Source organism: Odocoileus virginianus, chromosome 3 (genome assembly GCF_023699985.2).
Source record: "Odocoileus virginianus isolate 20LAN1187 ecotype Illinois chromosome 3, Ovbor_1.2, whole genome shotgun sequence".
NCBI classification, from domain to species: Eukaryota; Metazoa; Chordata; class Mammalia; order Artiodactyla; family Cervidae; genus Odocoileus; species Odocoileus virginianus.
Window position 1 is genome coordinate 18,375,307 of NC_069676.1, and position 25,959 is coordinate 18,401,265.

General features: G+C 50.4%; 1 protein-coding gene, 1 long non-coding RNA gene and 1 other non-coding gene across 5 annotated transcripts; 2 read left to right on the plus strand and 1 right to left on the minus strand.

Moving 5' to 3' along the window:
- Positions 1 to 329: 329 nt before the first annotated feature.
- On the minus strand, positions 330 to 19,740 carry GNA15 (G protein subunit alpha 15). 2 transcript variants are annotated; one of them, XM_020895274.2, is made up of 7 exons: positions 19,208 to 19,739; positions 11,112 to 11,296; positions 9,064 to 9,218; positions 8,261 to 8,389; positions 5,665 to 5,794; positions 3,900 to 4,053; positions 951 to 1,271 (listed from the first exon to the last, which is right to left on the minus strand). In XM_020895274.2, exons 1-7 carry the CDS (start codon positions 19,350 to 19,352, stop codon positions 1,045 to 1,047), a joined length of 1,125 nt encoding a protein of 374 aa, XP_020750933.1. In that variant the 5' UTR covers positions 19,353 to 19,739; the 3' UTR covers positions 951 to 1,044. The 2 variants fall into 2 exon arrangements, with proteins under 2 accessions (XP_070321108.1, XP_020750933.1); XM_070465007.1 differs by lacking the exon at positions 3,900 to 4,053 and having other exon boundaries at positions 330 to 1,271; positions 19,208 to 19,740.
- On the plus strand, positions 14,296 to 14,368 carry TRNAV-CAC (transfer RNA valine (anticodon CAC)). The gene has a single exon. It is a non-coding gene; the product is annotated as a tRNA-Val (tRNA).
- On the plus strand, positions 19,253 to 25,618 carry LOC139034334 (uncharacterized). Of its 2 annotated transcripts, XR_011486753.1 has the most exons (3): positions 19,259 to 19,335; positions 21,437 to 21,514; positions 22,746 to 25,618. It is a non-coding gene; the product is annotated as an uncharacterized lncRNA (long non-coding RNA). The 2 variants fall into 2 exon arrangements; XR_011486752.1 differs by lacking the exon at positions 21,437 to 21,514 and having other exon boundaries at positions 19,253 to 19,335.
- Positions 25,619 to 25,959: the final 341 nt, after the last annotated feature.

Sequence of the window (25,959 nt, forward strand, 5' to 3'; positions counted from 1 at the left end):
GACCAGGATACGGTGAGTAGAGTCATCATCGTCTCCATTAGAGATGGCCGGTGGCTGCTGCTGGAATTTTGGGTGAGTGGCAACAGAGGGCCAGCTAATAGGACCCCACGGTCACAGACAGAGGCTGGACTTCACTTCCTGGCTTGAAGTGCACAGTCCCACACATCTGGGTGTTCCGTGCCCTGCACAGCGGATGGACAAGTAGAACTTTTTCCTTCCTTTGCCATGTTGCTACCCTGTCCGGGACAGGAGACTTGCGACAGGTCATCGGGGGCCAGGGTTGGGGGAAGTGGGGTGTTAAACAGGACGCCCGTAAGAAACCAAAGGTCTCCAGAATGTCATTTCTTTAATGTCCACCCTGCAGGGGGCCATGCAGAAGGTGAGGGAATAAATACAGAAGGTTGTAAGATGCAGTGCTCCCGGCCTCCAGCCTGGGAAGGAAGGCGGATACCTGTGGACCCCGGTTTCCTTCATCTGCAAACCGGGGCAAGACACACTTTGAGCCAAGAGGCTCTGAAAGGGAGTCTCTTTCTCCCAAGAAAACGAAGTCCCTGAGCTCCCCAGACCTCAGGCTGGGATGGCGGCTCCTGGCCGCTAGGGGGCGCCAGATCCCTCGTCCCCGGCATGAAGGACCACTCCCCCAGTCCCGGGGCCGGCACAGAAGCCCAAAGGGTCTCTGCCCAAGAGAGGGCATACCTACAGGTGGGGGTCCTGAGAGAGCCCCACCCACTCAAGTCCTGGATCCCTTGCTCTTTCCACCCTTTCCTGCACCTTGGCCTCCTAAACGGCCACTGTGTTTTCTCTCCGAGGAGGTAAACTGAGTCGAGGGAAGGGGGATCCAGAGGCTGTCCTGACGAGGGGCGGAGAAGGAAAGGGGTAGCGACCGGCCTTCCACGCCGGCTCACTCGTGGTCCTTCCTCCACCTGGGTTTGGGGCTGGAGCGACATGGGGCATCTGGGCTGGCTGAGCGCCGGCCCGCCCCGCACCCCCTGCCCGCAGGTTCCGAGTTCGGAGCGGATCCGAGTTCGGAGCGGCGGGCCTGGGTCAGAGCAGGTTGATCTCGTCCAGGTAACGGGCCAGGACCGAGTCCCGTACGTCCTTGAAAACCTTGCGGATGTTCTGTGTGTCCGTGGCGCACGTGTAGTGGCTGAAGAGGCGGCGGGAGCGCGGGCCCTTCCTTCCCCCGTCGGCACCGTCCACGCAGCCGGCGTACATGCGGGTGTACATGTCCAGAATGAACTTCTTGGCTGCCTCCGCGTCCTGCTTGGGGCCTGGGGACAGGGGTGGGCAGTCAGAGCACGCGGCTCCTGTGGCAGGTGTGAGCCCCTCCCTCCTGGGACCAAGGTAGACTCTGGACAACATCGGGGCTGGAGGAACCATCCGCCAGGGTGCCTGCCAGCCGCCACCGTCTTTTGTGTTTCTAGCTATTCACATGACTGAGGCCCAGCCAGTAGGAGCCTCGGGTAGGCTCATGTGGGTCACATGGTCTGGAATGGACCAATGAGGCTGGTCTCTGAGACTGCACAGAACCGTGTTAAATACCCTCTCTCTTAGCTGGGCTCGGAACCTGGAGGTCCAGAGAAAGACATCCTGGGGAGATGAAAGAGAAGGGGAGGGATGGCTGCCCTGATGGGGCACACGTGGGATTTCCACCCCGCCATCTCTCACTCATATACGTATGTGTGTGCGTGTGTGTATACATATATACATACACACACGGTCACACACATATGTGAAATATATATATAGTGAGTCGAGGGCTTCTGGAACCCCTCAAGACCCGCCTCCACTGCTTACAAGTTGGGTTACCTTATCTGTTAATCCACGTAAGCTCTGAGAGTCTTGTTTCCTCATTTGTTTAAAACAGGGATCATGACAGTCCTACGCCTCCCTGAGGTGTTGTGAAGACTCAACACAATCATGTCGAGGGCTCCGTGTTCAATCAGAGAAGCTTTCAGGAGCCTGTACTATCATCATTTTGTCAGAAAGGCAGGTTCCCATAATGGTTACGACCTGCCAGCTTTGGATCCAGGAAACTTGGGTGGGAATCCTGCCTCTGCCAGTTACTAGCTGTGTGACTTTTGGCAAATGACTCTATCTCTCTGTGCTTCAGTTTCCCCATCTCTATAGTGGTGAGAAACAAGAGTGCTACTGAACAGCGATTTTTTAATAAGCATTTTTAACAAGTCAGTACATGAAGGTGCTTCCATTAGTGTTAGATGTATTAGCTGTTATTGGCTTATTATTGTTGTCATGAATATTATTTAGTAGAGAGGAGAGAAGACCGTGAGTCAGAAGTTAGCAAAGGGTGCTTCAGCCTCTGTGGCTGGGAGAAAAGGATGAGTTATGGGGGTTCCCTGCGACATGAAGGGAAACAAACCATCCTCAAAATGATCTACTTTATCCCTGTTTCCAAACTCTCCAAGTCATGGTCCCACTTCCAGAATTGCCCAGGGGATGCTCTGGGAAGATGGAGAAGAGTGTCCAGGTCACCTTCCTGGAACAAGCTGACATTTGTCACCCAGACCTCAAGTCTTGTGGGTAAGTTTGGGTGAGACTGGCCACACAGACTCTGACAGACCAGCGGTCACGCCTGTGGCTGCTACTGCTGCTGCTGCTTAGTCGCTTCAGTCGTGTCCGACTCTGTGCGACCCCATAGATGGCAGCCCACCAGGCTCCTCCGTCCCTGGGATTCTCAAGGCAAGAACACTGAAGTGGGGTGCCATTTCCTTCTCCAATGCATGAAAGTGAAAAGTGAAAGTGAAGTCGCTCAGTCATGCCTGACTCTTAGCGACCCCATGGACTGCAACCTACCAGGCTCCTCCATTCATGGGATTTTCCAGGCAAGAGTACTGGGGTGGGGTGCCATTGCCTTCTCCGCACACCTGTGGTGACATCCTCAAAACTTATACACTAAGCTCATGCTAAGGATTTCACTTACTGTGGTTGATTGTGTATTAGGATGAATACACAAAACTCACAATTTGGTGAATACACCAAATCCATGTCCACTCAGAATCTCAGAATATGACCTTATTTACAAATAGCGGGTTTTGCACATGTAATTGGTTAAGCTGAAATGAGATCACACTAGGTTAGGTCAGGTCCTAAACCCAATGACTGGTGTCCTTGTAAGGAAAGAAGAGATGGGGACATCCTTGGTGGCACAGTGGATAAGAATCCACCTGCCAATGCAGGGGGACATGGGTTCGATCCCTGGTCTGGGAAGATTCCACGTGTCGCAGGCCATCTAAGCCTGAGCTCTAGGTCCCATAAGCCACAACCACTGAAGCCCACGTACCTATAGCCTGTGCTCCACAACAAGAGAAGCCACCACAATAAGAAGCCTGTGCACCACAATGAAGAATAGCCCCCACTCCCCACAACTAGAGAAAGCCCACACGCAGCAACAAAGACCCAGCATAGCAAAAAACAAAGAAAGGAAGAAGAGAAGAGACAACAAGAAACAGGGAGAGTCACGTGGTAACAGAGGTAGAGACTGGAGACTCGCAACTACAAGCCAAGGAATGCTAAGGGTTACAGGTGACCGCCAGAAATGAGAGGGGCCTGGGACAGGCTCTCCCCCAGAGCCTCTAGAAGGAACCAACACTGCTGTCATCTTGACTTCAGACTTCTGGCCTCCTAAACTATGAGGGGGAAATTTCTGCTGTTTTCAGCACCCAGTATTAAGGCTTCTGTTACCTTCTCCCTATTTGACAGAGCGGGAAGCTGAGACTCAGAGATCTCCGGCAGAGATCAGAGATGGGTCTGGAATGCAGGTCTGTCCGACTGCACTTGGAACCCCAGTGACTCCAGGCTGAGGTGTGGCCTGAGCCAGCATCTCTCTTGGGAGCTGCTTTTGGGAAGTGAAGGGTATAGAAAGTTCTAGAACCACTCACCCCGGAAACTGGGGAAGTAGGTAGCCAGGTGGGAGGTGGGGATCTTCTCCTCCAGGATGTCGGTTTTGTTGAGGAAGAGGATGACAGAAGTGCTTTTGAACCAGGGCAGTTCCAGGATGGTCCCAAACAGGGCCAGACTCTCCTTCATTCGGTTCTGGGTTGGGAGGCACAAGCTGGTCATGGATCCAGACGGATGCTCGGCCTGAACAGGAGCCCTCCCCACAGGTGGAGATGGGGCTGGCAGCCCACCATCCAGCAGCTTGAGGCTGGGCTGAACTGGAACCATCCAGTTCCCGCCGGGCTGAGACTCAGGGCAGTGGGGCCAGCTGCCTGTGTATGCCCAAGATTGTTTTGTGCCAGTCCTGGCTGGGCTAGTGTATCCCACCCCCAAATTCATGTCCACCTAGAACTTCAGAATGAGACCTGATTTGGAAATAGGGTCTTTGCAGATGTAATTAGTTAAGAATTGGTCACACTGGAGTAGGGTGGGCTCTGACTCCAATGTCCTTATAAGAAGGGGAAATCAAAGGACTTTCCTGGTGGCCCAGTGGTTAAGATTCTGTGTTTACAATGCAGGGGGCAAGGGTTCCATCCCTGGTTGGGAAATTAAGATCTCACATGCCACACAGTATGGCCAAAAAAGTTTAAAAATTATTTTTTAAACTAGGACACAGGGAGATGGCCATGTGAAGATGAAGGCAGAAATGGGGTGGTGTCTTCTCCAGTCAAGGGGCCCCAAAGATTGTCAGCAAGCCAGAAGCTGGGAGAGCCTCGAACAGACTCTCTTTCACAGGATCAGAAGGAGACAGCCCCACTGACACCTTGACCTTGGGTTTCTTGTCTCCAGGACCATGAGACAATAAATTTCTGTTGTTTCAGCTCTACCACCCACTCCCCCCAACCAGCCCTACCTCCCAGTTTGTGGGACTTCATCACAGCAGCCCAAGCAAAGTGGGACGTGGTGTGTGGCTCGATTCAAGCAAGATCTGTGTCAAAATGACCTCAAATTGATTCTATCTCACTCAGTTTGATTCTATCTGACTCAGCCCGAAAGTACAAATTATAACACCTGACCCTTGGATCCTGAAACTGCCTATGTGAGACTTTAACCCTGAAAAGTGCGCATGTCAGAGATAATAGTGTGCCCAACCTTCAGGGTGCTCAGTTGCTTTGGTCGTGTCTGACTCCTTGTGACCCCATGGACTGTAGCCTGCCAGGCTCTTCTGTACATGGGATCTCCCAGGCAAGGATACTGGAGTGGGTTGCCATTTCCTCCTCCAGGGAATCTTCCCAAATCAGGAATTCAACCTGCATCTCCTGCATCTCTTGCATTGCAGGTGGATTCTTTACCACTGAGCCATCAGGGAAGCTGAATTAGGAGAAGAATTCATGAAAATCCTGAATAAAAACAGGACATAGCCCCATTCCCACAGCATGACCCATACTCCCAGGACAGCACACACTGTGCCTCAAGGTGTGGGAATAGGGTGGTGTGCCTTGAAGCTTGAGTATCCAACTGTGTGTGCGTGTGTGTGTATGTGTGTCCCCAGGGTCCTTGTCTCACAAATACGTGTGGATCTGTGCGTTGGGGTTCAATGGTCTGGCCACAAAAGAGTGGACGGTGAAGCTCAAAGCCACGCCAGACACACAAAGACTCCCTCAAGAGTGGCGGTAGGGTTTCCTGCTCAGTTGAGGGTCCCTGGACCAAGGAGTAAGCAAGAAGAGTAGGGGAGACGGCACCCCCACATCCCCAGTGGCACCTCACCTCTTGGTTGTTCTCCTCCAAACACTGGTCATATTCACTCAGCGAGGCCAGGTAGATGAGGGCAATCACATTCTCGAAGCAGTGGATCCACTTCTTGCGTTCTGACTTCTGGCCCCCGACGTCCACGATCCTGCGGGGAAACCACCTCCTGTCAGAGCTCAGACCCAATCAGGGACCCTGAGACATGGCATCCCAGACCCCAGTCCTGGCCGGGACATCCCACAGTCAACATTAATAGCAGCAAGAATAGATGCTAGCCACCTATGAGTGACTGCCTTTCACCCCATGGGGCAGGCATCACTATGATACCCATTTCACAGATGAGAAAACTGAAGTACAGAGAAGAGAGGGGACTATCCTGAACTGCTGTTGCACTGGGCTGCCTTCTACCCCACAGTAGGGGACAGCTGGTTGGGCACATCCTCAGCCTGCCCTGTTTTGACTGATGACCCAGGGGAAGTTGCAAAACTCAGTTTCCCATTGGCTGTGATCTGGGTGACCACGGGAGTGTCCAGCAGCCACACAGATGGGCAAGAGCCATCCCCTCTCTTTGCGTCCCAGGACAAGTGTTTGCCTCCACCCCCAGACACACCGCAACAAAAACCTGAGCCCTCCCCACTTCCTGTTGTCTCTTCTAAGAAATATGGGTTGCTGATAACAAACCCTGCGTCATTTCCCTGGGGATGCGACCATTACTCAGGCAGCAGGCAGGAAATGCCAGAAGCCTCAGAGCAAGAAGAGACTTGCCCCGATGTACAGGAGGAAAATCCAGGCTGGTGCCTGAGGCTCCTGAGTCTCAAAACGGGCCTTTCTGGTGATCCCCAGATTCCCTCAGACCCTGTGTCCAGAGTCAGATGGGGAAGGCAGCGGCTTAGAATGGGGCTCCAGAGGCTGAGACAGCTGTGAGGTTCGCTTACTCTCCAGCCTCCCAGCTCAGAGTCTCCCTTTCCTCTGAGCCCTCACCTTTGCCTTGAGAATGGACTCAAGTTTCCCCTTCTGAAAATTCCCCTCCTCCACCCAGTCTTTCCTCTGAACTTCCCCAACCACTACTTTTAATCCTAAACTTTCACCCGCTCACCCATCCACTTGTTCGTCCATCCACCCACCCCCTCATTTATCTATCTTTCCACTCACACATCTAGTCACCCATCTGTCCACATATTCACCCAACGATTCATCCATTCATCCATCTATCTATCCATCTATCCATTCATACAGCCACCCACTGATCCATCTATCCACCTACCTATCCATCTATCCATTCATCCACCCAAGCAATGGCTTCCCCGATGGCTCAATAGTCAAGAATACACCTGCAACGCAGGAGATGAAGGAGACGTGGATTGAATCCCTGGATTGGAAAGATTGCCTAGAGGAGGGCATGGCAACAGACTCCTGTATTCTTGTCAGAAAAACCCCATGGACAGAGGAGCCTGGCGGGCTACAGCTCAGGGAGTCGCAAAGAGTTGGACACGACTGAAGCGGCTGAGCACACACACTCGATATCACATAAGATACCAATCAGAGAAGCAGTAGAATCAGTCTCAAGCTGTAACTTCAAGGGGCTCTCCATCTAGTGGAGGAGATTCAAATGCAAACAGTAAATTATGAACCTTCTTGTTTCAAAAGCATGGAGCCAGGAGGGAGGGCCATTCAAGGAAATGAGAGATCACACATGAGTGGGTTGAGCACTGGAGATTCTCAGGCACACCTGCACAGCTCTCTGCCACCGTCTTGCTAAGGTCATTGAAGATTCTCTGAAGGCCACTCCCAGAAGTTGTTTGTGCCTCTGACCTTTTCTTGGTCTTTGACACTGGCCACGGCTCTGCATGGACCATTCTTGGCTGCACTGGACCCCCACACCTCTCTGTCTTCCAGCTCAGGCCCGTTTGCGCCCAGCCATCTCCCAGATGGTCCAGACTCTTCAGACCCAACCTGCCCCAAATAACTCCATCGGCTTTTCTAACACCTCCCACTCTATCACCACCACAGTGGTTTTTACCATCTACACCATCATCTTGATGGGAAACTCACAGCGTGTCTTTTTTGACTGCTTGCTCTATTTCCCAAGCTCACCCATTCTACAACAGAAACATTTCTTGCACCATTCCCTCATTTCCATCCTCATGGCCACTTGCCCAGACCCTTCCCAACCCTGTCTGCCTGGACCATGGCTCCTGCCTCCTCCTGGGTCTTCTGACACCCAGCATGAACCCCTCATTGATCACTAGAGGGATCAGCCTCTGAGCTTCCCCAGCCCCAAATCAATCCCTTGGATCTAGCCCTGACTGCACAGTCTCTGTTTCCACCTTCCCATCACCCCATAGTTCTAGTGAACTCCTAATCATTCTTCAATGCCCTAAGACCAATGCCTCCTCCTCCAGAAAGACTTCCTCTCCCAGAACTCTGGAGGCTACGTGTGGGCCCTTCCAGGTCCCAGTCCTGACTCCGTGGGGGGGATGGAGATGTCTATGCCCAGCTTTGCTTCCCCCAGCCTGACAGGCCCTTTGTGGGCTGGGACAGACAACTCCTACTCAGCCCTCAGTGCTGCAGCTCCTTGGCCCCTCCTACAAGAGCCTCCAAGCTCTGTGCTCACCGCAGGTTGGTTTTCTGCACGGAGAAGCAGTACTCGTTGATCCCGGTGGTGGGCATGCGGCTTCGGAGCACGTCCTGTGCGGTAGGGATGTAGCCCTCTTCCGTGATACGGTCCAGGTTCGACAGGTAGCTGTGGAGCCAGAAGCCCTGACTGCTGGCCTTGCAACCTCCCTTTGCTTCTCAGATTTCCCCTGACTCAGGGCCCCATGAGGACCCTGCTGGGGGAGGAGAGCCCCCAGAGGGGGCCAGCATTTCTGTGGGTCCCAGGTGGCTGAGGAGCATAGCCTGAGGCCACGGGAGCCTCAGGGAGAAGCAGCGTCACCCTCAGGGCAGTGTGTCTCTCTGCGGAGGGTGTCACCCCAGGTATATGTCACTGCCACAAGAGCAGTGATATCCTTGAGAACTAGACACCCAGCGTTGAGCCCAGGACAGCATCACCCCAGAAATGGTCTCACGCCAGAAACGGTGTCACCCCAGAAACATCACCCCAAGAGCTATGTCACTCCAGAAACTGCATCACCCCAGGAGCTCTGTCACCCCAGGAGCAGCATCACCCCAGGCGCTGTGTCACCCCGGTAACAGTGCACCCCAGGAACTGGGTCACCTGTGGAGCAACGTCACCTCAGAAACACCCTTACCTGGGAGTCAAGACCACCCACAGCACCCCCGCAGTGGAAGCCGGCCAGCCTTGGGACCCCTCTGCCTGCTCGGGTACCTGGGAATGGGTCTCCTCGGACTGTGTAGAGGCACAGCCTCCTGCTCCAGACCCCAGCCCCTTACCCGGTCCCTGGACCCCAGACTCACTACACAGCCGAGTCAAGCAGGTGGAACTCTCGCCGGCGCTCATAGCAGGCGCGGATGCCGGCGTCCTCCCACAGCCACTGCATGGCCACGGCATGGCGCTTCTCGAATTTGGTCACCTTGTAGGGGTCCTGGCTCATGATCATGCTGGCATGGTGCTGGGAAGGGACAGACGGGGCGGGTCAGAGCAGCTGGACAGGGTGGGCAGGGTGTGGGGCTGCCCTCCTGACGTCTCTGCCCCCTTGGTGCGTGTCTGTAGGCCGCAGGGGCAGCAGGGGCGCTGGCGAAGGAGCGCCAGTTCCGGTGACCCCGCGCAGGGCAGCAACCTCTGCTCCATCCGTCTGCTTTTCTTTGCACCAGAAGCAGGCGCTCTCTTGTTTATGTTTGAATTATCTTTTTATAGAGGTAATTAAGCTACCATGAGATCATGAAGGTGGCCCTAGTCCAGAGTGACTAGTACCCTTATTGGAAGAGATTGGGACACGAACACAACAGAAGGATGGCCATGTGAGGATACAGAGAGGACAGCCATCTATGAGCTAAGGAGAGAAGACTCTTAGGGAACCAACCCTGAGGTCTTAGGGGTCAGGACCCTTATACACTGCTGGGGGGACTGTAAACTGGTACAGCCACTGTGGAAAACAGTTTGGAGGTCCCCCCCCAAATTAAAAATAGAGCCACCAGGAATTCCCTGGCAGCCCAGTGGTTAGGATTCCACACTTTTACTGCCGAGGGTCCAGATTCAATTTCTGGTCAGGGAACTAAGATCTCACAAGCTGCGTGCAGCAGCCAAAAAAGTAAATAAGCAAATAATTTGTTTTTTAAAAATAGAGCTATCATATGATCCAGCAATTCCACGCCTGGGTATGAAATCAGGATCTTGAAAAGATATCTGCACTTTCAGGCTCATTGCAGCATTGTTTACAGTAGCCAAGATGTGGAAAGAACCTAAATGTCCATCAATGGATGAATGAATAAGGATGTAGATATAGGGACTACTATGCAGCCTTTAAAAAGAAGTAAATTCTGCAACAGGGGACAATGTAGATAAACCTTGAAGACATCATGTTAAGTGAGATAAGCCAGTCACAGGACAGATCCTGCATGATTCTACTTACACAAAGAATCTGGAAGCAGCAAGTGCAAGGACACAGGGGATAGAATGGGCTGAGGGGACGGGTTGGGGGTTGATATGAATAAAGTTTCCCTTAGGCAAGGGGAACACCTTCTAGAATTCTTTCTTTATGACCTTGTATCTGCAGTTACTGATACTGTATTATGCACTTAAATTTGCTAAGATTAGATTTCATGTCTAATGTTCTTCATACAATAAAATATTTAAAAAGAAGAGTGGAGACTTCCCTGATGTTCCAGTGGTTAAGACTCCCTGCTTCCAATGCAGGAGGTGCAAGTTTGATCCCTGGTCAGGGAACTAAGATCCCACATGCAATCTGGTGCAGCCAAAAATAAAATAAAACAATGAAATATAAAAAGAAGGGTGATGTGACACATGGTCTGCATAGCACTGTCCCCTCAGCAGGGTGGGACAGGGCTCAGGAACCAATCCACCATAATAATACTTCTAGAACAAAACACATGCCCACTCAGGCTCCTACCAGGCATCATAAGGTGCAAGGGAGAGATGATTGCGCCCTGGGGGTCCACAGGGGAACCCTTGGGGGGGGTATATGCTGGTGCCGAAGGTGAAACTGTTTGTTTCTCAGCCCTGTCCAGCTCTTTGTGACCCCGTGGACTGTAGCTCACCAAGCTCCTCTGTCTGTGAGATTTCCCAGGCAAGAATACTGGAGTGGGTTGCCATGCCCTTCTCGGAGGGTGGGGGGAATCTTTGCGACCAAGGGATCGAACCTGGGTCTCCTGCATTGCAGGCGAATTCTTTACCGACTGAGTCACCAGTTGGTGCTAAGCTGCCTGAAATGTACACCAGGATCTCAAGAAACCTTGGAGGGGGCAGTTCTTAAGAACTTAGGCAATCTGAGGGGATGCGGTCCCACCTGGAAGCCCTAAGGGAGCCCCCTCCCCACGGGGCTCACCTTGCTCTCGGGCCAGCTGAAGGGGATCTGTAGCCGTTCCATAGCCTCGATCATGGTCCTCATGGATACGAAGATGTTCTGGTAGACTAGGGGCCGGAAATTCTTGCGGTCCTCCTCCGAGTAGCCTGCCCCATGGATGATACGCATCTGCTTGATAAATGTGCTCTTTCCACTCTCACCGGGACCTGGGGAGATGGCCACCATGGTCAGCTCAGCCCTCAAGGGGGTCCCGCCACCTAGCACCCACCACTCCCAGGCAATGGGGCTCAAATCCTGGCTCCGTGACCCTGGGTGCCTTCACGGCTCTGAGCCTTTGGGTCTCCACCTGTAAAACATGGTTTGCTGGGTGGATGTGAGGTTTAAACTGGTTCATGGAAACGTAGTCCTGGAGGGTCGGCAAACCACTGGCCCTCAGGCAAAGCTTGTTGGCGCCTGTTTTTCTTCCATTTTTGTTTGTTTGATTTGATTTTCTGTTTTATTATTATTTGGCTGCGCTGGGGGATCTAGTTCCCCGATCAGGAATCGAACCCAGGCCCCCTGCATTGGGAGCTTCATGTCTTATCCACTAGACACCCGGGGAAGTCCCTGTTTTTTGTTTGGTTTGTATTTTGCTTTTGTTTTTGGCTGAGCAGCACAACCTGTGGGATCTCAGTTCCCCCCAACCAAGGATCCAACCAGGCCCTCTGCAGTGAAAGTGTGTCCTAACCACTGGACCTCCAGGGAATGCCTGACAGTCACCTGTTTTTGCATGGCCAGCAAATTTTTACAGTCTGCATGGTTTTTACATTTCTAATTATTTTCACCATTACAATTTTTACAGCTTTTAAATGGTTAGTTTTTGCATTTTTAAATGGCTGAGAGGAATCTAGACACTGTTTGATGACACCTAAAAATTACATGAAATTCAGGTTTCAGGGTCAGTAAATGAAGTTCTGGGCTTCCCTGGTAGCTCAGCTGGTAAAGAATCCACCTGAAACTCAGGAGACCCCAGTTTGACTTCTGGGTAGGGAAGATCCCCTGGAGAAAGGATAGGCTACCCACTCCAGTATTCACGAGCTTTTCTGATGGCTCAGATGGTAAAGAATCCTCCTGCAATGCAGGAGACCTGGGTTTGATCCCTGGGTCAGGAAGATTCCCCGGGAGAAGGGCATAGCAATGCACTCCAGTATTCTTGCCTGGAGAATCCCCATGGACAAAGAAGCCTGGTGGGTTCCGGTCCATGGGATCTCAAAAAGTTGGACACGACTAAGCACAGCACAGCAATTAAAGTTTTAATTGGCACATGGCCACACCTGGTTGTATATAAATTACCTAGGACTGGTTTCTTGGGACAGCAGCACAGTTGAGTAGTCAGAGACCCTCCAGCTTGCAAAGTTGAAAAGATTTATTGTTCCGCACTGTTTAGTTGCTAAGTCTTGTCTCTTTAGAGACCCCATGGACTGTGGCCCCTCAGGCTCCTCTGTCCATGGGATTCTCCCGGCAAGAATACTGGAGTCGGTTGCCATTTCCTTCTCTAGAGGATCCTCTCGACCCAGGGATTGAACCCAAGTTTCCCATGTGGCAGGGAGATTCTTTACCACTGAGCCACCTGGGAAGCCCGAAACGATTTTCTATCTGGCCCTTTACATTCATGTTACATTCGTGTTCACTACTATTAGCAGTAGTAGTCTTTACCATAATTATAATTACTGCTATCATTATTTGCTATAATTATTTCAGGTAGGGAAAGTTTTATGAAGGAAATACAATAGGACAAATAGAGTGATTGAGTGACTACTACAGCTAAGTGCATGGAACACTTCTCAGTGGAGGTGACATTGGGGTTGAGATCTGAAGGCTGAGAAGGTTGCTCCCGTGCCAAGATGTGGGGAAAGTGAGCATCAGGCAGCGGACACAGCATGTGCAAAGACCCTGGGGCAGGACTGTACCTGATGTGTTTGACAAACAGCTGGGAGACCCCTGTGGCTGGAGCAGAGTGAGCGAGGGGGCGGGAGGAGGGGAGGGCAGGGAGGGGACAGGGCGGGTCATGCAGAGGCTTGTGGGCTGCAGGAGAACTTGGGCTTTTACCCTCAGGGAGGTGGAAGCCTGGAAGGCTGTGGGCAGAGGAGGTGCGGGGCCTGACTCAGGTGCCCACAGGTGCCCTCTGGTTACTGCAGGGAGGACTTCCCACCAGCCAGATGGTTCAGGCTGACCCAGGTGGCCACGTGGAGCGAGAGAGAAGGGCACATTCACATGAGATACTTGGGAGACAGAACCCACACAACCTCACAGTGGAACAGGGTGGGATGAGGGTCCTTGCAGGCTCATCTACAGAATTTCCAGGGCCAAGTGCAGGATGGACCTTCGGGGCCCTTCTGAGTGCAGGGTTGCACGGCCCAAAAGCCAGATGTGGGTCTGTGATATTAACACTAGAACCTTCCAGAGCCCAGGACCAGGAGCTCAAAGAGGAAGGCCTGGCTCGCTGCTGTCTGAGCCCCGATATCTCCCTCTTGGAGCCTCTGTTTTCTCATCCGTGAAATGGGTTTGACATCCAGGTGAGAGGTACATGGCCAGGAAGCCTCCTCCAACACCTCCATCACCCTGCCAGCCCCTGGGGGACCCTGGCATGGGGTGCCTCCAAGGGCGGGGGGCACTCGTGCAGGAGGAACTGAGACCAGCCGCAGAAAGGGAAGGGGTAGCCTGGCTGGAGCCAGAAAGAGGAACCTGGAGCAGTGGGAACATAGTAGGGAGGAGGCAGGGAGTGTGTGAAGTGGCGGAAGAGGGAGTGCTCTCTTGTATCACCTGTGGGGGGGCTCCAGTCCCTCCCCACCCCCAGCACATTTGAGGGCAGTGAGGGGTGAGCTGGTGACACCACTACACTTGAGGTCCAAGAAAAAGAGTCACTTTTCTGTTACCCTAAAGGACATTCATGGGGAAACTGGAAACACTGGTGGGACAGACGTGATGGAGACAAGACTGTATCACATGCATCGGCCACTCATCATCGTCTTGGGAGTCTTTGCTTTTTAGTGAGACCCAAACCCATGGAAGTATTTGGGGGATAAAAAGGTGAAAAGTAATTATCCTCCAATTAAAAATAAATAAAATTTTAAAAAAGATCAGGGCTGCAACTGTATTCACAAATGGATCAAAAAACAATGAATATATCTGTACTAAATATATAAATGTATAGCAAAGTGGGACTTCTCTGGTGGTCCAGTGGCTAAGACTCTGCACTCACAATGCAGGGGTCCTGGGTTCAATCCCTGGTCAGGGAACTAGATCCCACATGCCAAAACTAAATGATCTGATGCTGCAACTAAAGATTCTGTATGCTGCAACTAAGACCCAGAGCAGCCAAATAAATAAATATTTTTAAATGCAATTTCATTTTTAAAAATAAATATATAGCAAGTAAGCTACAGACATACATTATGTAAATTACAAATATACACACACGTATGTATGGAGAGGGAATAAAGGCCATGAGATAAAATATTAACACTTTCAGAAGGATCCAGTACAACTTTTCTAGAACTCTGAAAGTATTTCAAAATGTAAAGTTAAGAAAGTGGGGGGAAACCTCTCAAAAGCCAGGTGAGATACTGCGTTGGAGGCTGAAACAGAAAAAGGGCCTTTGTGGAAAAACCAGTGAAATCTAAACTTTGGAGTTGAGTCCATAGAAGCATAAGGGTACAGTCCCCATGTTAACATCTCAGCTATGACAGCCCACAGCACTTATGTAAGAAGTCATCATAGAGGAAGTGGTTCAGAAGTCGGGAATTCTCTGTGCAGTCTTTGCCACGTTTTTGTCCATTGAAAGTGATTCCAAAATAAAAAGTTTCCAGGACTTCCCTGGTGGTCCAGTAGTTAAGATTCCGTGCTTTCAATGCAGGGGGCATGGGTTCGATCCCTGGATGAAGAACTAAGATCCTGCATGGCCAACAATTAAATAAATAAATGTTTACTATAAACAAATTAACAACAAACAGACACCACCCCTTCAGTATGGAGCCACCTGTCTCAGATTCTGAAATTCCCTGGGCTTCAGGACAGAGATACATCAAACTCACATTCCTGCAGTGGGACATCTGATTATCACAGTTGGTGAGATAAACCCACAACCTCACCTCCCACTGGGAAACCTGGGGAGATGGGCTGGTCTCTGTTTTTTAACAGCTCTGTTTATTTCTTTATTTGGCCACATCACGTGGCATGTGGGACCTTAGTTTTCCAACCAGGGATTGACCCTGCACCCCCTGCAATGGAAGCAAGGAGTCCTAACCACTGTACTACCTGGGAAGTCCGAGATAGGCTGGTCTCCAATGCTTCTGTGATTTGGAGATGGCAGAGGTGGCTGTGAGTTCCGCCCCCCTGACCCCACCCTCCCAGTGTGGTGTGGGGTCCATGCACCAGCTCCCCCAAGCCCACAAGAAGAATGGCCCTCGGTTCCACTTTTCAGGTGGAAAAACTGAGTCCCAGATTGGTTGGGTCCTGCAGTTGGTGAGTGGCCAGATTGGGACTAAAACCCAGTTTTGAGTCCAGAGTTCTTGGGCTCGTTCATGATCATTCTGGGAAGTTCCCCAGGTGCTGCTTGAATCATTGTCATCATCCGTGTCTTCCCAGTGACAATGATTTAAGTCTTAGCATCTGCCAGGCCCTGAGCCCAGGTCCTCTCTGACTGACCTTGGTGGAACCTCACAAACATTCCCGCTGTGTTCCCATTCACAGTGGAGATGTGGGGGCTCAGAGAGGTGCAGTGACTTTCCCAAGGTCACACAGCTAATGGAGAAGCAGAGGAGTAAAAACAAGCCCTTGTGGATCCTTCACCAGCAAAATAGGACGTGGCCGCTAGGCTGAGTCAGGCATCATCAAAATATCAGTTAATAGGATTTTTCTCCACACACTCAGAAGCTCATCGGCTCCTCTGGGTGCTGCCAAAATGGCAGTGAGACCTACAGCAGGGGACTGCATTCTTTGACCTTCCTCTGGGCTGCTCCTCTGGGAGCACAAACATAGATCTCACCAAGCAACAGTTAATTTTGTTGGGATGCACTGTTTCATTAAAGAAAAAAAAATCCTGGTTGCCACCCACAACTTGGGTTTCATGACTCACGTGTGAGTCCCACCCAGCTTGAAGTGAAACACTTCGCCTTTGCAGCCATGACTCCTGGAACCACTGAGGATTCAAGAGCCTCTCATGGTATGGTTCAGGAAGCTCCCCAAATGACGCTGGAAGATGTAGGAGAGCTGTCTCCACCTGGCACAGCCTCGCAGCCCAGACGGGAAGTGGCCGCTTCCTCCTGGGCACGGGGGAGGAAGTGGAAATGCAGAGGCCAGGAGCTGCGCCAAGTCCCAGGCATCACGAGACACTGGGTGGCTCCTTCCATGGGGAACTGCAGCCCCCACCCCACCTCCACTCCCGGGAGACGGGGCTCCTGGGGCACTGGGAGTCAGGCCCGGGCAGCTGGAGACCACACAGCCCAGCTTCCATGCCCAGCTCTGCCTCCAAACCGGCTACAGTCCCCACACCCAATCCTGCCACCTCCCTGGGCCTCAGTTTCCCCATCTGTCACTGGGGTTCTGTGGAAGCACATTCACAGGGCAGTCAAGATCATGGACTTTGGAACCGGAATTCTAGGCTCCAGTCCTGGCTCTGTGACTTTGGGCGAGTCGCTTCACCTCTCTGGGCCTTGGTTTCCCCATCTGGGGATAGGAATGGTTCCCACCTCACATAGTACAGACAGAGCTGTCTTCTTTATTATTATTGGAGGGGGGCGCACTGCACAGCAGGCAAGATCTTAGTTCCACAAAAAGGGGTCAAACCTGCACCCCCTGCCATGGAAGCTTGGAGTCTTGACCACTGGACCACCGGGGAAGTCCCAGAGATGGCTCCTTTAATTGTTTTATTCAGACTCTTCCCCTTCTCAATGTGGTGACTACTTCCTACCAGGGACAGACCCCTGGTCCCTTGGGCTTCTTCCTCAAAAGGATCAACCACCTCCCAGAAGAAAACAAAAAACTTTTGAATTCAATTCCTGTTTTTAAGAAGGAGGGCAGGTGTGGAGGCAGCCCTTGGGGCTTGGATGGGGGTGGTTGAAACCACAGTCCAGCAGGCTGTCCACAGGGCCACATCAGTGCTTGGACACGTGGACAACATCCCTTCTCCCCTCCCCCCCGCAATGAGCAGAAGTGGCTTCCTGATTTGGGGCTGGCTGTCCAGTAGTCAGTGGAGCAAAGGACTCTGTCAGCTCTAGGAAGATACAGTATAACTCTGGGGAAAATCACCCCAGAAACTGGATTCATTCATTCACTCACTCATTTATAAAGCATGCATCAGGCATACCCTCATGATCAGGTCACTGTACTCCTGAAATAATCCCGGGGACACAAGAGTGAATAAGATGGACATGGTCTCTACCTCTCTGTTGCTTATTGTGTAACTGGAGAGACAGACAGTGAACAAGGAAACAAAAAACACCAGAAAGAGTGTCATGAAGTGAGTGCAGAAGAAAAATTGTGCAGAGGAAGAAGGACAGGTCTGACTTTGAAGCCAGAGAAATCAGGGAACATGTCTCTGAGGAGGTGACACTTGAGCTGAGACACACCAGCCAGGCAAAGGCTTGCGGGGATGCTGACAGCCCTTGGCAGGGAGAACGGCAAGTGCAGAAGTCCTGAGGTATGGTTAGAGAAACCTGAGATGTGCAAGGAAGGATCACTAACACTGACAAGCCACCTGAGCTCCTAGCTTCCCCAAAAGGGAGAGAAGACAAAGAATAAAAAAGAGACATCACTACAAATCCTACAGACATGAAAGGATGACAGGGGAATGTTAGAAACAATCTTATGTCTGTACACTTGAAAACTTCAAAGAGCCAAATTCTTTGGAAGATACCAATAACCAAAGCTCAAAAAAGAATAGCCTATGTAGCCCTATTTATTAAAAAAATAGTAGATACCATATCATATATAAAAGCCTAGTTATTACAGAAAGTGAATAGAGATAGCTATTTAAGTCTTAATTAAAACTTTCCTGAGACTTCCAAAGGAAGACTCTGAGATTCTACAGCAGGGACCATAGGTTCAATCCCTGGCCAGGGAACTAAGAGCCCACATGCCATGTGGGGCGAGGCCAAAACAAAACAAAGCAAAATAAAAACCCCTTCCAGGCTTAGACGGCTTCACTGGGGTCCTGCGCCCCACTTTCTCCTCTCTTTCCACCCCTGCGGGCTGCCCCTTCCCACTGAGCAGGAGGAGACAGGGCGGCTATCCAGATGGCCAAGCCCTGCCTTTTGTCCCAGGGCAGGCAGGTGGGATTTTGGGAACTCAGGGCCTTCCCCAGCCCTCGTCCAGGACTCAGGCATTCCCAGGAGACCCTTCAAGGTTGGGGTCCCTGGGCTTAGGCCTGCGGGGCCACACACAGAGCAAAGTGGCTGGGGGAGTGGACACATGTGGACCATAAGACGTGAGGTTTCACAGGTCACAACTTCGGAGCCTTGTAATCCATCACACCTGAATCACCCCAACTCCCTCACAGGGTTTTGTTGACCTCCTCTTCTTGCTGCCGGAAATTATTTTATCTCCTTGTTAGTTTACGGGCTTATGGTCTGGCTCCGTCACCAGAAGCTGAGGTCCTTAAAGTCAGGGACACACAGCGTTCCATCTCCCCTGCTATTGCACCCCACCTCCAGGAATTATGCAGTACATCTTGAATGAATGAACTGATCCATCAATTAATCAATCCATCAAAGGTGCTTGGCCACGCTTTGCCCACAGGACTTATCCTGATAAACCACCAGAACAAACCCAGGTCAAGCCCTCAGAGGGATGGAAGGGCCCTGGACTCTCCACGGTCCCAGGGCTAGGCTGGAGGTCCGGCATTAGGCAGCTCATTCCCTTCTCATGACTTGGGAGCCTGTAGGGCGGGCTGGGCCAGCCAGGAGGCTGGAATCAGGCCACCCAACTGAGCCACCTCCACCCCTGCAGATGCCTGGGAGGTGTCTGGGCCAGGGAAACGGGCTCACAGCTCACTCCCTGGGAGGAGGAACCGAGCCTCAGTCGACTCATCCTGAAAGTGGGCTCCCAGGCTGCCCCGCCCTGGGTGGCCTCCAACTCACCCAGAAGCAGCAGTTTCAGCTCCCCTCGGTCGCGCTTCTTCTGCTCCAGGAGGATCTTGTTGATTTCCTGGTCGATCCGGGCTGCCGACTTCTCGTCCTCGGTCAGACACCAGGGACAGCAGCGCCAGGTGAGCGAGCGGGCCATGGTGGGGCCTCAGTGGGCACGAGGCGGCATCGCCCCTGCCCCCGCCTCCGGAGGAACCCCAGCCCGGCCGCTCTGGGGAGGGCTCCTGGCAGCCGGCGGGAAGGGCCTCCCTCGTCGTGGGGGTCACCCCCCCCCAGGGACCCCCTGGCTTCCTGGCCTTGGTTACCGGATGGCTCAGCTTCTCTAGGCCTGCCTGCCAGCTCCGGGGTGGAGGAGAAGAAAAGATGCTGGCTCAGGGCTCCCCGCCCATCCCCAGACCTGCCTGGCCGGGCCAGACAGGTCGACGGCAGAAGAACTCAGAGATGAGGTGGGCGCCTCGGGGGAGGGCGGGCCGGGGAGGAAAGGCCAGCTGCCTGGGTGCACGCTGGGCCTTCTTCCTCATTCTGGAGAAGGGGTGGACCCGGTTCTCCGTCCTCCCTGGTCTGACGCCCGCCCTGGCCCACGCCCCTCTTCCCTTCCTCTGGGCCAATTAGAGGCAATCCTCAGAATACTTATCACCATCTTTATTATTTTTTTTAATAACTTTTTGGCCATCCTGAGAAACATGTGGAATTTTAGTTCCCCCACCAAGGATCAAATCTGTGCCCTTGCATTGGAAGCCTGGAGTCTTAACCACTGGACTGACAAGGGAAGTCCCCCATCCTGATATTTTTTTAAAAGAACATAAAAAAAAAAAAGAACATCCAAGGCCCAGGGGCACATACTGCTTTAAGCGCTTTTGTGTATTGGGGGAAGTGGGTTTCACGCAGACAGCACCCCCAAGTTCCTTGCCAGCCCCCTGCACAGATGGGGACATGGAGGTACAACCAGGCATGACTCCTGGGGGAGGCTCTCCCACCCGTGGGGCCTCAGGCTTTCAATGCAGAGCCAGCAGCTTTAGAGCCAGGGCCATTCATTCTCCCTGCAAATATGTATGTAGCGCCTCCTATGGGGCAGGCAGTCTACTCAAAGAAGAGTCTGAAATGTCAAACTCCCCGCTACCTCCCTGCGTGATACCCTTGACAGATAAATACCTTAAATATATATATATCCGAGCCTATCAGATGGTGATAAGTGTGTGTGAGAGGAAAATAAAGCCCAGGGAGGGGTATGGGAGATGTAAGGGGGCTCATTTGTGACTTGAAACATGGGGCGGGGGGGGAGTCAAAGAAGGTCACCCTGACAAGACAACCTTTGGGACCAGGATGAGAAGCCGGACAGGGAGCCTGGCCGTAGTGAGAATCTTGGGAGTGGAAGCTGCTCCCAAAAAAGCCAAGAGGTCACCATGCCCAGACCCCTCAGCCCTCAGGTCTCCAGAAGTAGAGGGGAACCAGAGGGTGAATTGTGGCTGGGTCCCCACTGACTGCCTCCAGTTCGGTACTTTGCTGTGTTTGGAAGAAGAACGCTCTTGGAGAGGTTCTAGAAAATTCTAGAAAGCTCCCAAACACCCCTCTCCCCAGAGATACACAGAATCCTGCAGCCTCCGGGCCCCTCCCAGAGGTGCTGGTGAGACCCAGAAAGGGTGCGTGCTGCACTTGGGACACAGCGGCAACCGTCTCCCTCCACCACACCCTAGCCACGACCGGTGTGGTTTTCTTGCTGTTGATTCATAACGACTGGCAGATGGGAAGTTCGATAGGGGCCCCCTTGGGTCACTGGGGCCCGGCAGGCGCTGCCCTGCCTACCCCTGTCCCCGCCCCGTGACCGGATGGCCATGGGGAGGGGATGCTCCCTGGGGCCCCGAGGTCTGGGTAACTTCTTGCTCCCAGGCAGGTGAAGAAAAACAGAAACGAGTCTGGGCCTTGCAGAGTCGGGCGGAGAGAACAGAGGTGACCAGCTTGGCAAAACTGGGAAGCCAGGCTGAGTCACAGGATGGAGAGCGGATGGTGGGGTGAGGCGGGGAGCCCCTGGGGCCACCCCGCTGACTATTTCCCAAAGGATACTAGGCCTTCAGCATGTGACACGGGGCCAGGGCGGTAGGCACTGGTCTAATACCTTCCTTGGCTCCCGCTGACCTCCTGAGAAAAAACAAGCAGTGCCTTGGTTCCTTTTGCTCCAGGGCCCAGATCTGTGAATTTCTCTACCCTCACAGCAAATCTTCTCAGTTCCCCAAACAGGAAAAGGTTGCTTCCTCCCTTCCCGGTGGGACACCTTTCACCTATTAGTTGATGGAGGAAAAACAGGTGAGCTCTGTGCATATACACAAATATGGACTTCCCTGGTGGTTGGGTGGTTAAGACTCCACATTGCCAAAACAGAGGACGGTGGGTTTTGGTCCCGGGTTAGGGAACTAAGATACCATGGGGCTGCCAAATAATAGTAATATAAATAATAATAATTCTTTAAATGCAAACATATGGAAAACACAGAGAACATCAAAATATATTAACCTAATCATTTCCTGTGAAACCAACACCCATGTGATCCCCACCGGCCAAGATTCAGGGTGTCATCAGCCCCATGAGGGCCCCCACATGCTCTTTCCTACATGAACAGCCTCCCACCCCCTCCTCTGGCCAGGTAATCAGCACTACAGCCATTTCTATGGTACATCTGTGTTTGGGGGGTACTTTTTGGTTATAAGATTTATTTTGTTTTTCATTTTTTCAATTTATGTGGCTTGGTAGACACTTTCTTTGGTGTAGGGTTCTAAGTTTTAACAAATGTACAGTTGACAGACCATGGTTCTGCGACCTAAAGAACCTCCTCCAGATACTGCTTTGTAGCCAGACGCTCACCCTAGCCCTCACCCCTGGAAACCGTGGATCTGCTTTTCTTTTTTTTTTTTTTTTTGGATCTGCTTTTCATTGCTATGGTGTTTTGAATCTATTTATTTATTTTTATTTATTTGGCTGTACCAGAATGTGGGATATAGTTCCCTGACCAGGGATCAAATCCAGGCCCCCTGCATTGGGAGCGTGGAGTCTTAGCCACTGGACCACCAGGGAAGTCTCTGTTTTTGTAAAAATCTTTTTGAGAATATCATATAAACAGAAGCTTTGTGTAGCTGTTGAGATCGGCTTCTTTCACTTAGCATCTGAGACTTGTCCATGCAGTTGGGTGTGTCAGGAGCCCTTTCCTTTGAACTGTCCAATACTTTTCCTTTGTGTGGGCTCATCACCCTTTATCCATTCACCTGTAGAGGGCCATCTGAATTGCTCCCATTTTGGGGCAATTGTGAACAGTGCTGCTATAAACATATCATATAAATATCATCAGTGTTCATTTCTCTAGGATAAATTCTTAGAAGCAGGCTGCTTGAGTTATAGGGTAATTGTACGTGTAACTTTGTAAGAAATGGCTGGTTTTCCAACGTGGCTGTGCTGTTTCTCATCCCCACCACCAACACCTGAGAGTTCCTGTTTCTCCACATCCTCAGCAGTACTGGGTATTGTCCAATTTTTTTTTTTTCAGCCATTCTAAGATGCTTTATTTTCTTGGACTCCAAAATCACTGCAGATGGTGATTGCAGCCACAAAATTAAAAGACCCTTGCTCCTTGGAAGAAAAGCTATGACCAACCTCAACAGTGTATTAAAAAGCAGAGACATTACTTTGCCAACAAAGGTCCATATAGTCAAAGCTATGGTTTTTCCAGTAGTCACATATGGATGTGAGAGTTGGACCATAAAGAAGGCTGAATACCAAAGAATTGATGCTTTTGAGCTGTGGTGTTGGAGAAGACTCTTGAGAGTCCCTTGGACTGCAAGGAGATCAAACCAGTCAATCCTAAAGGAATCAATCCTGAATATTCATTAGAAGGACTGATGCTAAAACGGAAGCTCTAATATTTTGGCCACCTGATGCGAAGAGCCGACTCATTAGAAAAGACCCTGATGATAGGAAACATTGAAGGCAGGAGGAGAAGGGGACGACAGAGGATGAGATGGTTGAATGGCATCACTGACTCAATAGACATGAGTTTGAGCAAGCTCCAGGAGATGGTGAAGGACAGGGAAGCCTGGCGTGCTGCAGTCCATAGGGTCACAAAGAGTAGGACATGACTGAGCGACTGAACAACAAAGATGCATGTAATGGTACCTCATTGTGGATTTTATTTTTTTATTTTAATTTTTTTTCTCATTGTGGATTTTAATCTGCGTCTCCCTGATCAGCTAATGACGTTGAACATCTTTGCATGTGCTTATGTGCCATCCATGAATCTTTTTTGGTGAAGCATCTGTTCAAATATTTTGCCAGGGGGCTTGTTTTCCTATTATTATGTCTTGAGAATTCTTTATATATTCTGGATACAAGTCATTTTATGGGGTGTGGGCTTTGAAATTTCTTTTTCAGCTTGTGGTTTGGCTTTTCCTTATCTTAGCTATGTCCTTTGTGCTTCATTTTGATGATGCTCAATTTATTGGTTTTTCCCCCCTTCACAGGTCATGCTTTTACTGCTGTCACTAAGAACACTTTGCCAGACCCAAGGCCACAAAGAAGTTCTTTTCTCTGTGTGTGTTCAGTCCCTCAGTCGTGTCCAAAACTTAGGGGCCCTATTATTTATTTATTTATGTATTCAGCTGTGGTAGGCCTTAATTTCGTACACTGAATCTATTTTTAGTTGTGGCATGTGAACTCTTAGTTGCAGCATATGGAATCAAATTCCCTGACTAGGGCTCGAACCTGGGCACCCTGCATTTGGAGCACAGAGTCTTAGCCAGTGGATCACCAGGGGAGTCCCAAGAAGTTTTCTATTTTCTTCTAAGAGTTTTATTGTTTTACATTTCACATTTAGACCTTTGATCCATCTTGTGTTCCTTTTTGTTTAGGTAGAGGGTTTTTTTTTGTTTGTTTGTTTGTTTTTGCATAGGATATCCCGTTTTTCCAGCACCATTTGCTGAAAAGACAGTCCTTTCTCTGTTGAACTGCATTTCTATCTTTGCCCCAAATCATTTCACCATATTTGTGTGTCTGGTTGGTTGGTGGTATTGTTTAGATCTCTATTCTTGCTAATATCCTGTCTGCTTATTTTGCCAATCACCAAGAGATGACTGTAGAAGTTCTGAAGTATAATTGTGACTTTCTCTGCTTTTCCTTTCAGTCGTATCATATTTTGCTTCATCTATTTCATGCAGACACATTTAGGATTATTATGTCCTCTTGCTGAGCTGATCGTCTTGTGATTCCCATTTGTAATGTCCCTCTATACTTCCCTGCTTTCTTTATTTACAATAGTATTAAGTGACTCTAAAATTCATGTTATTTTTCTGTTATTTTTGAACATTCTGCAAATTATCTATCACGCAACATTTTGTTTGTGTCATAAATCATATGATTATCTGTGGTTGAAATTCATTAATTCTTACTTCTATAGACTATACCATTGGGTGAACATCCCATCATCCATGTATATATCCTTTTAGTCAGCATTTTATATATATTTTTTAAAATGAGCTATAATTGATATGTAACATGTGCTTCAGCTGTACAACATAATTATTCTGCATTTGTATATATTGTGAAATGGTCACCACAGTGACTCTAGTTAGCATCCATTGGCACATGGAGTGGTTATTTTTCTTGTGATGAGAACTTTTAAGACCAACTCTCTCTGCCACTTTCAAAGTACAATACAGTTTCATGTGGGTTTTTGGCCACGCTGCCGTGTGGCACATGGGATCTAGTTCCCAGACTAGGGATCGAACACATGATCCCTGCATTGGGAGCTCAGTCTTAACCACTGGACCCCCAGGGGAGTCCCAATACAGTATTATTAACTGTCATCACCATGCTGGGATAGTCATCTATTCTAGTGTCGATGGGCATCTGGGGCTGTAACGAGAGGGGTGGCTGTGGCCATTGGGGTGTGCCTTTCTGAAGACCTATGTATGACTCTCTGTAAATAAATGCCCAGTTGTGGACCTGCCAGCTTACACCTGGCTTACATTCCCAGATATGACTTCTCTTGCCAAAGTGCATGCACCAATGTACACTCCCGCTCCTTCTGGTGAGTTTTTCTAGATCTAAATGTATCTCACCCAAAAGTCTCTCCTTTCTTTTTTTTTCTAGGTGATTTTTTATTTCCATAGAGTACTCTGACAATTGAATACTTTATCTCAACATTGTTAGGTTTTTATAAAGCTATCTTTATTCAAATCATCATAGTGACCAATAAGAGTTTCCATTTGCTTTAAGTATCATGGAAGAATTGTAGATGTATGGGGATCAATAATATTAATAATACTGTGTACTAATGCTACAAATGCATAGTCTCTTCTTTCTTTAGAAATGAGCCACTCCTTTCAAGTGTTATTTGTTCAATATTAAAAATGTCCTTTTCTACAAGTCTAGTGGTCAAGATTTTGCGTTCCAGTGGAGGAGGTGCAGGTTTGATCTTTGGCCGGGGAGCTAAGATCCCACATGCCTCCTGGCCAAAAACCAGAAAACAGAAGCAATATTGTAACAAATTCTATAAAGATTTAAAAAATGGTCTGCATCCCTCCCCCCAGAAAAAAATCTTAAAAATAAGTCCTTACTGTTTAATGAGGAATAGGATGTTTACATAGCTTCAAAGTACCTGGTGCTCCTCAGGTGATGGGAGACGACAGCGGGGTCCCTCCCTGGCCATTGCGTTGGCCACACACACCTCCCCCACCAGCGTTGTCCCAAAGCCTGGGCTACAAAGG